This window comes from Gavia stellata, chromosome 14 (genome assembly GCF_030936135.1).
Source record: "Gavia stellata isolate bGavSte3 chromosome 14, bGavSte3.hap2, whole genome shotgun sequence".
NCBI classification, from domain to species: Eukaryota; Metazoa; Chordata; class Aves; order Gaviiformes; family Gaviidae; genus Gavia; species Gavia stellata.
In genome coordinates, this window is record NC_082607.1 from 5,536,986 (window position 1) to 5,551,567 (window position 14,582).

At 39.4% G+C, this 14,582-nt stretch overlaps 1 protein-coding gene across 1 annotated transcript in view; it reads left to right on the plus strand.

The window, feature by feature from the left end:
- Positions 1-14,582, plus strand: part of PCDH11X (protocadherin 11 X-linked) — a 325,382-nt gene that overhangs the window by 210,903 nt on the left and 99,897 nt on the right. Inside the window, exon 4 of the mRNA XM_059824372.1 lies at positions 14,185-14,192. Coding sequence (XP_059680355.1) covers positions 14,185-14,192 — 8 coding nt within the window. The remainder of the gene's footprint in view (positions 1-14,184; positions 14,193-14,582) is intronic.

A 14,582-nucleotide genomic window follows, 5' to 3' on the forward strand; every position in this document is an offset into this window, starting at 1 on the left:
ACATTCCTGAAAGGCAAAGACAACTGGAAGCCTAAAAATTCCTTAAGTTCGTCCAAAATTGTTTAGCCTACGTTCTTTAAATTAAGGGAAGTGTAAAAGTTTAAGGGCTTGTTTTACTGGTAAAATCTTTACTTTAAAAAAGATCCTTGATGTCATGCATGAGAGAAATCATACCAGTGGTTGTTTTGACACTCTGGAGTGTAGTTATATTATGCACTGGTTTCCCACAAGATCTTAAAATTTAACAAGCAGAGGCCAGTGTGAGTGATGAAATGAAGCAGCAGTAGAGCCATTTCAATTACACTTTTATTACACTGCCATTCTTCCTAGAGCGCCGCACACTTTTTGTAATGCTTACTAGAGTATGAAGTGCTTCGTGTGAAGGAAAGGTAGCTCCAATTTTATGACTAAGTGGACAGCGTGATTTCAACTTGCTTTGGCAGCAGTGCTGGGGTTGTAGCAGCATGAGTAACACAGGAGAGTGCCGGGAAAAAAGGATGCTCTGCTCAACTGTAACGGCTGAGGCCCTCCTCGGAGAATGATAAGATTTGATAATTCAGTAATATTGTTAGGGACAGAGGTACTTGCCAACGCTTTAGGGTCCTCTGTTTTGTTTTGAAGATGATTTACTGTTTCAAGTCTATGGTTAAGAGTGGTTACCTTGTTTTGGATTTTTCCTCCCCAATAGGCCAGTGCAACAGCTTTAATACTAATCATGTTCCTTATTATCTTTTTTCATTGCTTATCTCAGTTATCTGCTTGTACTATGAATTATTCCTGAATGTTTATTTCTAATATAGGCTATCATCTAGAAAGGCTGTTAAATATTTTGAAGTGTTAATAATGTAACTTGTACTTTAGATTATGAATATAAGTAAGTTGCCTTGTCGTGTGAAGACAGTAACAAGCATGTTATACAGATTACATGTTGTATAAGTACGTAGTTCAAGATCCAAAAGTTTAAATCATCTTTCTCCTTTATTACATTTTAAGGAGCAATTTGAAGTTATGATAAGGGATTACATTAAAATAACTTTCCATTTAAGGCTGCAATAACAACACCAGGCGCTGGAACTCCTCTTGGGCTACACCGGCCATGGAACAGCTTTTGTTTCTATAGTAAATTTATCATGTGGCCTCTACTTGCTTTAGGGTATGTACCTTTCTGTGTTATTTCATGTGCCCCTTGAACCCTCAGCATGGCTGAATGGCCTCCACTGAATGCCTGAGCAATGCAGGCGGCACCCGAAGAGAGGGGTTCACTGGGCACGTGTAGGACAGCGCTTTGGGGGGGCAGGAATTACGGCTGCTTCGCTGGCAGTCGGACTGCTGCACGTATTCTGCTCAGGCTGTGGCTGACTGCGGTTATTAAATTCCCATCAGAATATACTAACTTTCATTCTAATACTGCGGTACTAGAAATCTCCCTCTATGTCTAAGGTAATTGTTAATTTAGACCACTTGTGTCTTTCTGAGATTAGTGAGAAGGGGATCTGCTTTTTTCTCCCTTTACAAGCAGGTCTGTTAAATCCTTTAGCTGAATGGATAACGATTACAAGTCTCAACTGACAAGCTACAATTTTTTCAATTCCTGAAAGGTCATTTATAATAACGGAAATGACTAGCACAGCACACCTACAATATCTGTGTTGTGAGGGAACTCTGATTAGAATTTCAGCTGGTACCAAGGGGTACGCTTTTGGTATGCAGAGGGAGGCTGTTAGACTGCTATTCATGTCCACAGCTCCTCTGGCCAGCAACGAATATTCACACTCCTTTCTTATAAAAAAAATAAATGTGATGGTATAAATGCAAACTGCCTCCATTGATGGAATATTATTAAATTCTTCTGATTAGAAACAGATGTGCAACGTTTCCTGTTACAGAAAGTATTGTCCGACTGTAATGCTGCAGCGCAATGTGAGCATATGAGGAAAAGAGAGAAAATTCAATTTTAGAAAATGCAAAGGAAGAGGATGTGTTTTTTCTTCTATTTGCTGTTTGTGCTCTGAAAAAAGTGAAAGAGGAGGATGTATCTTGTGTTTGAGAGCAGAGCTGCATCTCTTTGCCAGTCTTGGAGCGGGTTTTCTGTTTTGCTCTTTTTAATTAGCACTTGTTAACAAAACTCTTAAATCTGCTGGAATGAGTATGGAGCTCGTGGCTTAGGTTGAATAGTTCTGGTATAGTTGTAGCACATTCTGAAATTCGGGAGGTTTGTGAATGCTACCACTAGATACAAGGCTGTAAAACTTCTACAGGTGTGCTCAGATCTTGGTGAAGTTCATATGAAGTTTGTGTTGTGACGTTCCTTCTGTTGCACCTTTGGACTCCAAACCCAAGAGTCTACTGGAAGAGCCCTGCAAACCTGAGTGTCGATTCAGGAGTGACAACTCGTGTTCTGTTCTTTGTCTGTACCTGCGTAGACTTTAGTATCTATTGGGAAATCTTATTTTCCCTTGTAACAGCTGTGATCTGAAGTTAGCTACTTCTTATGCACCCTTTTTTTTACTTTGCTTCTGAGCTTAAAAAGAAGCATTTTGTTGGATATAATGAAGTGAATATTTTGATGCAAAGAAGTTCAATCAAAATTGCTTCTCAGCAATTTAACCAGCCATCCTGTTCAATTTTTGATGAATGACATACGTCTCTGTTTCCTTTTACTTCTTTTAATCCTTCCTATGAAATAGACCACCGCAGTATAAAGAATGTTCCACCTGACAATATGCATACATATTTTCCAGGAATAAATTAGGACATTTCCCAATGCTCCAGCACATCCCTGTTTAATATAGGCCAATAGATCAAAGACAACTACTGTAGTTTCCCTCCTGGGTCTGTTTAAATGTGACCTGGGTCAGTATAAATGTGACCCCTTATAATATGTGCTGTATTATTTAGAAAGCCACTGTTTCCCTAGAGTTAATCTAGTCAAGAAGTTACTGAATTTGCGCTTCTTTTTAAGTACATCTTTCTATGGTATGTCCAAATACATATCTAGTTCGCCAGCTAGCTTAATTTGTGTAACCACCTACTTACCTACCTGCACCCACCTAGTAACCACTGCACCTACCACACTATGGTACATTGCGACTATGAACCAGCAGCCACAAATAATTTATCCAACCTCATTTCATGTATCGAGCCCTCAAATGGTTAATGATTCAGACAATTATCAATCTGCTAAGGAATCCAGAGAGGAGTATATGGAGGATCATGTTTTTATGTATGTAATTAACCTATGCGAAGTAATTTCTACTTCTGAAGAGTAAATCGTATTTTATGATCATATCTGTAAAATAGCTCTGCTCTTCTTGTGAATGAAATCGGTGTGATTTCCCTCACAATACAAAGTAAAATTGCTATGTGTGTGTGTGTGTAAGAGAAACGAGGAGTGCTGTGTATGTTTGTGAAAGGTTTGATTGGAGTGTATAAACCAGTCTTGGAGAGATTCTTGTGGAGTATGTTCACTAGCACATTAAGCACTATCTTTTCCAGAGTATGAAAATTGTGAGCTTTGCTAGAAAAGAAATTCATTAAAATGCCGCATCATTAGACTAAATATTAGTGCGATAAATGTCATCTGAGCACTAGAATTTAATTATTAGAACCTTAATATGACTTTACAGGCTTTTCTAGCATTTAGGTGATGCTGTATTACTTTATTGTGAAATTATTATTAAACCGCAACTGGGGGAAGACCGAGCAGAATATTTTATTCTGCCATGGAAATCAGAATGAAAAAGAAGAAAACCCTCCTTGGTTTTTAGCCGTACTCCAGGTTTAGAAAGTCAAAAGGTTTCTCATATCCTGTAAACAGTTCTCAGATTAAGAAATGATGGAAAGGCAACTTTGCTGTAACTTGCAGTAGGAGAAATCTGGAATAGCCATAGTTCTCTGCCAAATTTGTAACCCAATACAGATATATCTGTTAGCTTCCAGATAGAAACTAGAGCTGTTAGTATCCAATTTCATGATGAGATTTCATAATAATATTTACTGGTTTATAGGAAATAAAGAGGGGAAAGTGATTGATAATTTTGTTTATTTCTGTAAATTTCTGCGACGTTCTTGTTTTCGTGCCCACCCAACCAAGTTGCTTTGGTGTCCACGTTGCTGGATGTCACGCCAGCTGCCAAGATTGATGTTCAGCCTTGAGCTCATGCATTAACTGGCCCAACTGTCTGATTGAACAGTGCAATATAACTCCACGGCGATTTATTCCTACTCTGTCATGCACTGTAGTTATTTATTATCCTCTCTTACACAATTTAGTACACTTAGGCATATGCTCAGATGAATTACATCAAAGATTAGTGAGGTCTATTATTTTCCCCAGGAGACTGAAATTTAGCATTATGAAAATTACCCAGCATTGCTGTCCCCACCCACCTCCTGTTTTAAAACTCGCAGGATGTAAGTTGAGCAATGTTCGCTTAAATCAGCACTGAAAAAAAAGCACCTGCAATCAGAGTTTCAGACATATTCAAAAATGGCTGATCACAGAAATCATTTCTTTCTGCCGGTAAACACAGTGAAGTGGTTGTGCGCTCTGGATGTTAATACAGAGAGGGCGTGTGTGGCAGACTTGTTATTTCTGACTTACCTAGGATGGTTTTACAAGTGATTTGTTATTTAATGAAATTTCAAGTAGCTGAGGTAAAGCACCAAGTTCAGCATAAACAAATCATTTATTATATAAACAAATGAGATCTAAATTACAGTGATTTTTCACCGGATACAGCTCAGTGCAAAGTAAATAGGCGTTTACATTACACCATATAGCTGCAAGTGTATGCAAACGCATTGCAGCGTGGAAGAGCAGAGGCTGCGCGGTGGGAAAGGGTGAAGTCCTGTCCCTTTCTCTGCCCGTTTTCTGTGTGAGGGCACAGACGGGTCTGTGGCAGCCGCGGAAACCTTCCTGCCTCCTCTGCAGGCTCTCTTGGGCTGTGATGGCTGTTGGGCCCTTAAACCTTAAAAGAGCAGTTCATGCCAAAGGAGATAAAGGGGCCTCAGTCTTTCTCTTCAGTTGCATTCAATTTCCTTCCCTTGCATAGTTTTTTGATCTGTGAAAAACTAATTATTCTTTCTGTAAAATCTGATCAGTCGAGAAGGGGAAAAAAAAATCTTGGCTCTGACCTTTCCTGACATTAATGCTACAGGGCTAAAGCGCTTCTAAATGGTTTTTTTGAATGCATATTTTATAGACAAAAGAATTAATTCCTAATTGTTAGAACACTTTGAGTTGTCTTTGGGAAATAATCAGGCTTGGAAAACATGACCCATAAAAGTTCAGAGGCACCAGTGAGCCTGTGGGGAGCGGGAATGGAGGGAAGTGTTGGCAGCGACCTGGCTGCTCTCTCAACTGACTGACGGTACGCTGTAGGTACGTGACGTCCAGAAGATAGGTCCAATGGTGCAGGACTGTATGCACACGGGCAGGCACACACAATGTATACATATGACCTCTATATTGCATGATTTTAGAAGAAACATTCTTAAAACTCCGAAGGGAATCCTATTATTGGGGTTGATTGTTCCATTAACTGACAGGGGTGCTAAAAACTGCTTCTTCTACCTTGCTGGCCAACTGCTCTGTATTTGTCTCTCAAGTGCTGGATAAGGTGGTAGCTGTTGCTGTTATCAGGCAGAAAATGATTCCTACTAGCAAGTTTGACCTTCACTTGAACTGTCAGTACTGTGAAGTTGTTGGCAATGACACACATTTGCTCCAGCCTGGTGCATTGGAAAATATTTTCCTGACCCATTTAGGCTTCTCCCATGTATCCATAGCATAGTGCTTGTCAAATATTTTCTTTTTCCTGTGCTTTACCTCTAATGCTTAACAGTAAACCTAGTGATGAATGTGAACGAAAGGGTGGCAATTATAATTTCATTAATCACCTAATAATTGGGGTCCAGGGCTCAACCGTGACTTCAGACTTCTACATCCTAAGGAATTAAAGAGAAGTTTCTATTAATCACCGTGTGCCAGCTGCTGACAAGGCCTGTTCTAACAATAGATCTAATCATTTCAAGATGTGCCGCAATTAGCGTGAGGATGATAAAGGAGTTCATCGTCTCAGCCAGCCTTCTGGTCCCGCGAGGCTGCAGGAAGGAGCCTCTCTATTACGCCAATGATTTACCTCTAAATGCTATGCGTTAAAGTCCTGCTTCCCTGGAGATTTATAAATGTTTAAAGCTTTTAATAAACGTAACCTGACTTGGGGAGTCTATTCAAAGCCGGATGGTTTGTTACAGTTGGATCTCTCTGTGGCGATTTGGCTTTCCGGTTGCTGGGTGGTGCGCACCCCCAGCCGGAAAAAAAGATGTTGACATTCCGGATAGAGTACGTTTATCAGTTTGTGCATGGAGAAACATCTGCTTGCGATTCCCTCATTCTGCCTCAGCCTATGATAAGGTTTGAGCAGATGTGTGGTTAAATGGTAAATTAGGGAAGAGTGCTGTGCCTGATTTTGTGTAACCAAAGAGCAACTTTGTAACAGCATTAAGCGCCAGTATGTCCAGCTATGCCGAGAAGAGGGAAATGTGTCTTACGCTGCTATTTCAGGCCTCCGGCTGGTAGGAGCATTTTTTGTGTAAATCTTCCCGAGACACCCTTCGAGTTCACTGGCTCTCTCTTATCTGCCCTAAGTACAGAAATAAATGAAGCCACCAATGTGCAAGCAACATTCTGAAAATAAAGACCCCATGCATCGAGAAATAATGAATTTTCTAAAATCTATATGTGGAGATAAGCCACAGGTATCCATGTTTGAGATACAGAAATGATGTAACTAAGGCAACTGGAATAATAATTTGACATGAGAATGAAGCTGGTATAAATGGGATTTCAGGGAGTTGTATACATTTTCCAGAGGTTTATTTAAAGTCTTTTCAGCAACAGTGAAACTTGTCAGAAACATGAAAACCTGCTGAAGTTATCAACACTTAATGTTTGTATTTATCAATCATTCATGTTTATGGTAAATCTCTGCAAAGGTTTTTGGTTTTGGATAGAGGATTATAAGTAATCTTCTAAAAACAAACAGAGCATTTTAAAGGTTTCCATATTAAACCTTCTAAGCCACGAACTGTGCATTATTTTAGAAGTGATTCCGCGTTGCAGTAGTCGTAGGATATCTCTTGGCCCTTGGAGGCACCAGGGTATGAAGCGGCCTTCCCCGCGGGCAGAAAAACTCGGCTAAGGCTTGCTCTGAAGCAAGATCATTGAACTGAATGTGCTAAAGCTGGGGAGACTGTCAAAAGCAAACAAATTTTGCATGTCGATTTGATGTTTGAAGCAGGCTAATCGTATATGGGATAATTAATCTTGTAGAACAATATTTTATATATACACACATAAAGTACCACCTGGATCATTATTTCAAAACTGTTCATTTGAAGGAATGGTACAAGAGCTGTGCTCTTTCTATATCGCACCTTTATTCCGAAGAGCGGGTGGCTTGCTGTCCTAGGTAGCCATCCTAAACCAGGGCGCAGGCTCCTGTCCTACACCGTCAGGCAGTTCCTCAGGAGCAGTGGAAGTAAATGGAAGAACTGCTTTGCAAGGCGTCCCTGAACTGAATGCATGGTTTTGAGAAGCTGAATTAAAATCTTGACCCAGTGATTAGGTGAATTGCATCTGATTGAGGTGTGTGGTTTAAAGTAATGATCTGAGGTGAAGCCAGCGTGATGAAATTTTGTTACTGAAATTGAGCTTTGCAAATAATTTAATTGTAAATAATTCAGTTAGCGAATTTAGCTTCCTTTTCAATTCAGAGGCTGTTTGAAAATGAGTTTTGGTTTCCTCTGTGGTATTTGCTATTCCTATTGTTTTCCGTTTAACTCTGTGAGGCACTGAACTGTTTGCTTTGGTCGTTTGCTTCATCGCAATCAAAACTGAGCCCTTCAGCTCAGTTGGTGTTGCTGCTCGTGCCGCTTGGCGAAGCGTGCATCTTAAAGGGAGGACTTGATCCAGCTTCTGAAGCTTTAGGTGCTTCGGGTAAAGAAACAGAAACTGTATCTGTAGTAACTGGGTTCAGTGGAGCTACAAGGAGCTATGCCTCTTTGTGAGGCTCTCTTAAATCCTGGCTCTCTTGGGTGGGTTTTAGGACTTTTGCCCTTTCCCTGTGTGTAAGCAGGCGCCTCTTCCGTACATGATGCTTGTGCTGATGGGAGAATTTGGAGCCTGTTGCCCGTGAGAATTTATACACACAGAAGTTGTTGCTTGGCAGCATGGCGAGGGAAACTGCTGTGAAGATTGGTGTAGTGGTCTTTTGAATTCAAGTGAATTGGGTTTTATCAGACATTCACTCAACTTCTATGGTATTTTTTCATGTTTCTGAGCAATGTCCATTTTTCATACAAAGTCTTGACAACAGAGGGAAATAGGAGTGCCAGGGCGGTTTAAGAGCAAATGCGCTGAACTTCCAGGGTGTGCTTCATTTACCATTCATGGATTAAGTTATATGACTTTATTATTACATATTATTACAGGTAGAACGAGCCACTGACATCCTTTTTAATACAGGCATGTTAGGATATGTAAGAATAGAAATAATTTGAAGATCATAAATTTAAAATTCAATAGCTGTTATTACACTCCCCCCTTCCTCCTTTCCTTAAGGAGAGACGTTTCAGATCTTTCTGCTATCTTACATTATGCTGTACAGGCAATAATACAAGGAAAAATTATAATCTGTGAAGAAATGTTGGCTGAAAATTTTTTTGGCTTCAATAACTGAAAAAAAGTCCTTTGCTTTCTGTTATATTCATTGGCGTTCACCACAAAATGATTACCTACAGACTTTTGAGAATTTTAAGTGGAGTTCGAAACTACTAGTCCAAAAAGAGATCACTTGGACGATCTCTTTTTAAATGATATTATAAACAACGGAAGTCTCAGCATAGACCAAATGAACAAGGAAAGCTGAATTTGTATAACAGCATGGAAACAGAACATGAATAGAAATACTGAGATGAAATGTTTCCAGAAAACAAATTACTTTTTAAACTGTTTGCTTACTATTACGATTAGATTTTTGGCAAGTGCCAAAAGTTCTTAAAAGGCTTCTCCAATACTTTTTTACAAATAGGTTTATTTTTTGTATTCTTTTTGATAGTGTCGATAGCACTTTGTAACGCAGGAGGAGCTAACCCCAGCAACTAGCTTTGAGATTGAAAATAATCACCATCTTCATACATGCTACTGAATCACCACCTTTTGTCTTTGCTTAGGCAAACGTTCTCTTTTTCATCTTCTGTCTAATGTTTGTCGCTACTGAGGATGGTTTCAAAACAGTTTGTGTCTGTATGTGTTTTGACACGGTCCCGGTTTGTTAGAAATGAATACGCACATACTGTTTTCTGTTACTAAGGGCTTATATTAAGTAGTAGCTGAAGGTCTGTGCTTTACATATCATAGTTATTTAATACTCATGTCCGATCATTTTTTTATACGTGTATACTCTGTTTTAATGTATTTGGGTATATAAAGAATGTATAATATTACAGAAAACTTACACAAATCTCAAAACAGTCACCCTGCTTTGCTGATCATATTGAGGAGCAGAGCATGAAAAGCAAAGAAATGAAAAAAGCTGTTTATTTGTTCCTACAATACTTGCTTCCTTCCCTCTCCTTATACCATTTTCTTTGTACTTTGTGTCATACTCGCACAGATTTTTATATACGCTGTATAAAAAATAAAGCAGAATGATATTACACCTTCGGAGAAGGATACTGTAGATCAACGTACTTCACAATTACTCGGGAATGAAGTTTCTCTACGAGCAATGCTGTATACTGCAGTGAATGCGTCTGTTTTCACTGGTGCGCATCTGAGATTGGCCTTCTCAGGGCAGCCCATTTCTAGTACTCTTTGGGTCATGAAAAAGACTTCTTGTGCTTTCTTCTATGAGTATTACAAATAATAAAATTTCCTTATTTATCCCTTTCTTGTAAGGACTGAAAATAGCAGCAGCAGCAGCAGCTGTGTTATGGCAACTATTGCCATTTGGGATCCTGCTGGCAAATAAATACAGTGTAGCAAAAAGGTGTCATTATGATGACTCGTTTTGCCCAGGTTGTGAAAGGCTGTGATTCATTAGTACCAAATATGTGCTACAGAACATGGTAACTACTGCAGCCTGAAGTTTTACAATAATGGAAAGGCAAGAATAAAATGGATTTTAGGAAGAGGGAGAGGAAAAAAGGAAGTCCCTCTACCATCAGTTGAACATACTAGTTTTCACTTGACATTGATAAAATGAATATGCAGTAAAAATGAATATGCAATAAAGAGAAGTTATGTAAAATCACTACACAGATGAATATTAGGAATAGCTAATATTCATAAACCTTTGCATAGGATCCTTTTGTGTCCTTTATTATTGTTCTTTCACTGTCTCTTCCAGTCATAGGAACCTCAGCTTAGAAAAAAGATGACATACAATTTATGTGATGGATTTATGGTAATCAAGGGTTTGATATGTTTTTCTTCATTTTTTTTTTCTTTCTATGAGAATATTTTACTTTAAAACCTGTGCCCTGAAAAGAGTTTTGGATGCTCTAACTTGATTCAGTAAAGGTACTCCCCTAAGTCTTGTGGCCCAATTAGGATATGAAGTTTTTCTTATAAATGATGTGAGGAAGCTTTCTTCTCATTTACATCAACACTTCACATCCCTAAAACTTCTCTTTACAAGGGGCAGAAGGATAATAATTACTAGCTACATGGAGATTTCGTTTAGACAAACAGGAGAACACGTTTTTGTATCCCGCATCTTACACTTAGATTAACTTGAGATTCTAGAACTTTCTCATTGTTTCAGCATATTTAGTTTGCTCTCTCAGTAAATTTTGTTGACACTTTTTGCTTCCTGTAATTTAGGATTTCAAGTTCACCTTGAACCAGAGCTGCATACTGACCGAGGAAATCTTTCCATTTCTTTGTTTCAATTTTTGGCAGAAGGTGTATTTGCAAATAGGTGTAGTGTCCTTGTATGCGATATCAGCTCTACAGCACTGTGCATGCGGTGTTTCGTTGTAATGATTTTTAGCAAGAAATGTTTGCTCTTTCATTTTTTTCTGCTGGTGTTTTGCTCTAATGTTGAAGTTGTCTTATGTTTGCTAGAGTTTGTTTTCATTATAGGCGCCATCTGTGGAACAACTTGGCTTCAAACTATGTTGAAGAATATACAACATTTTCAATAAAAGTAATTCTTGTGTCAAGACATGGGCATGTTATGGATTGTAAATTCTGATTTTACTGCCAACCTCTGCCAGATTTTAATTGCCGCTCTGTGCAGTCCTCTGTTGAGCAAAATATTGTCATGGTTATTCTTTAAACAGTTAAGGACATGATTTCAGTATTAGAAGGGAAAAAAATTCTCAGTGTCCTTTCCTTCTTATGGTTTTTTGCCTGTTCCACTCTGCGGGGTTTTCTACTCACTGTGTAACAAAGGTGGCATTGCCTTGTAAATGTAGTATCTTTGAAATAATCTCATTAGCATTCTTCTTTAATGTGTACTGCAATTCAAGTATCAGAGGGGAGCGCCCTTGCCCAATTACTGCCCTTGCTTACCCAAGTACTATTACAATACAGAACATTTTTATTGGTTTGGTCATAAACGCTACGGCAGCTGGGAGCCCCAGCCCTATACTAGGTGTTAGAATCGTCCCATTACTGAAGTTTTCGTAACAATTTCTGTTGACCTCAACTTTCCCCATCCCCACTGCAGAAGTTCCCATAAGATAAAGGTGATGGAGCTCTAATGCTGGGTAACACCTTTGCTGTAGAGACTCACTTTGCCGTTCGGGTCTAGCAGAGATGCATCTCGGGGCACAGGGGCGGCTATGTGCCGTGGCTCTGATCTCCCCAGTGGGGCACATCCTATGGAAGAGACTGGTGTCTTTTGCATTAGACTTGACACGTCTGTCATATGGGACCTCTAACTATTTTTGTGAAATGGAAGGCATTTACAGATCAGCACAATCACATATCTGAATCCGAGAGCCTCATGGCAATATGTTTCCATGGGCAAAAGTGTATGTCCTGGGCCTACGAAGCGGAGGGTGAAGAGGGATAATTAATTCACGGACAGGAGTTTTGACTGCCTCTGCTCCCACAGAGGTGGACTTGGGCATCTCTGTCCAGCAGCCACCCCGGCAGGCTCTTTTCACTCACGTTTTTCTGCATTTCTGTGCAGATCTGGATTACGACAGTGTGATTCAAGCACAGTGGTGGGCTACAGCATGGGAGCCACAGCTGAAGCACCTGAGGTTCAAGGGTGTATCGGCCACCTTTAGTATGCTATTTCCTTAGATGCTCTTGCATCCTTCTTTAGGTTCTAGAGGCATTGGAGAAGGTGTCGCCAGACGGTAATGCTTTATCGGTGTAGTGCGGCACTTCATCTGCACTAGGCTGTGAAATGATGGTTAGGTGACCTCCACAGCACAGGGAACTCTTTAGTTGCCTGAAGTCTGCTCAGACTTACCCAGGTGATAGAAATCTATTTTCTAACTTTCGTCACTAAGTTCAAGTAGCTTTATACAGAGAGCAGCACAAAGATGGTTCTGCTATTTTTTGCCCCATTTAATCTTTTGCTGAGTGACAGCAAACGTGAACGACAAACTTGATGCCTTGAGTTCCTTCTATCGGTGTAACAATGTCACGTGCAGCACTTCGCCCTCGATGGCAAACTATTTTCATCTCCTGGTTGTTGATCAACACTGTAAATCTTACAAAAGCAAACGTTTATAAATGTACTTTCAGTTACAGTGCTCAGATGATATTCCATATACATTGTGTGTACCTGCTTTACTGACAATGGTATAGTAAATAGAGATATTTAATCTCTGAATTGTTAACACATTGCCTGTGAGTTCTTGGAGAATTCCTTGTTTGTGTCTTGATTTGTCGAAATAGCTCACTGAACACGTTTGCAGACTTCGTACGGTAAGATTATATATTAAATATGAAGTCTGTAAAACTATTATTGTGACCTAATCTTTGTAATGCTTATGCTTCAAATGACCTCCTACTGTAGATTTACCTAATAATGTGGTATTTTTGGATTGAGAAGCAGGACTTTCAGATTTTTCTGCTGGTCACCCTTCCTGTTGTAACTGAGGTCAAATTGCTGAATGAACAAACTTTTCCAACAGTGTGCAAGAAACTCTCAAACTCAGCTGTTTATTTTCGATGAATCAGGCTAACCATAACCACACATTTTTGCTCTACAGTTTTTCTTAAACCACTAACTCTCATGACTAAGCTCGCTGTGTCCCTGGCACCCAAAGAAAATGTCCTGGCAACATGCCATACAATGACGTGGTTTATGTTCCTTTGTTCCATCAGAAAATGATCATTTGATTGCTTTAAAAGTATCATCCGTGCTTCAGTCTTCATTTTCCTTACCTTTGGGAATGGCTGCAGTTAATGAAGGAGAGAGTGATCTTACATGTAACGTATATCTAAAGTTATATATATATGAAGTACATACTAAGAATGAGTTGATGTATGGGTGTTTTCTTGTGAGGCTTAACCAGCTGGTAGTTTTAAGTCCTATGGCATCCTTAGGTGAAAAGTTAAATGCAAAGTGTTATGATGGGAACAATAAATAGCACATGTCGGGAATATAAGTGCACAATATACATTGCAAAAGATCCCAAAGTGTGGCCCAAAGCAGTCTATGATCCTATAGGCCATGAACAGAGGATTGTGTGATTCAACCATGTACAAACAAAGGCAAATGGTTGACAAATGTTTTTGGTATGAATGGGTGGGACTTTAGGAAAGTCGGAAGGATTGTGTTTTTTCTCCCACGGCATAAAACCTACCTGGGATGTAGCTCTTCTCCTTCAGGTTTCAGTTCTACCCTCTCACAAAACATTAAAAACTGAACTTCTGGGGTTTAAAAATGACTTACTGTTGATGTGATCGTTTAATTCTTTACTGTAGAGACTCTTTGAGGACTATCAAACCATTAACTCAATTTTATAAAATTATTAGCTTAATGTAATCAGTCGCAAATGAAGCTGCGCTTACCTTTTCCATTCACTGGGGCCTCTGTTAGGCAAAGTGCGAAGGATTATGGGAGGATGAGGATGAACTTTCCTTTTACCCACCAGCCGCACGAACAATGTTGTAAATATGTATTATGAGTGAAGTAGTTATCGAAGCCAAGAAGGTGAACTAATTCTGACTAGATGTTCAAACCGGAATGTCAATCAGCATGATCACTGCAGCTCATCATGCTTCGCTCCCAGCAGATGGTCTGATAGCACACTTGTAATTTATTAGCTAACGTGAGACACCGTATTGATTTAATACTCTATCTGTTATACCGGCTTACTGCTATGTGGTGCAATTTTGCCTTGGAGCATGACCTCAATGAAATCAGCGTTAGGTCTATAACAGCACTAATATAAATCGTGTGTCTCACCAAAACACTCCTAAATGTTGACTGGTAATTAAAATTTGCATGGAGATGGTTGTATCTAGCCATCCACATGAACTGTGTTTTAGAGTTTTATGTTTAGCACATTTGCATTAGTTAAACTTTAAGCTCTTTGTCTAG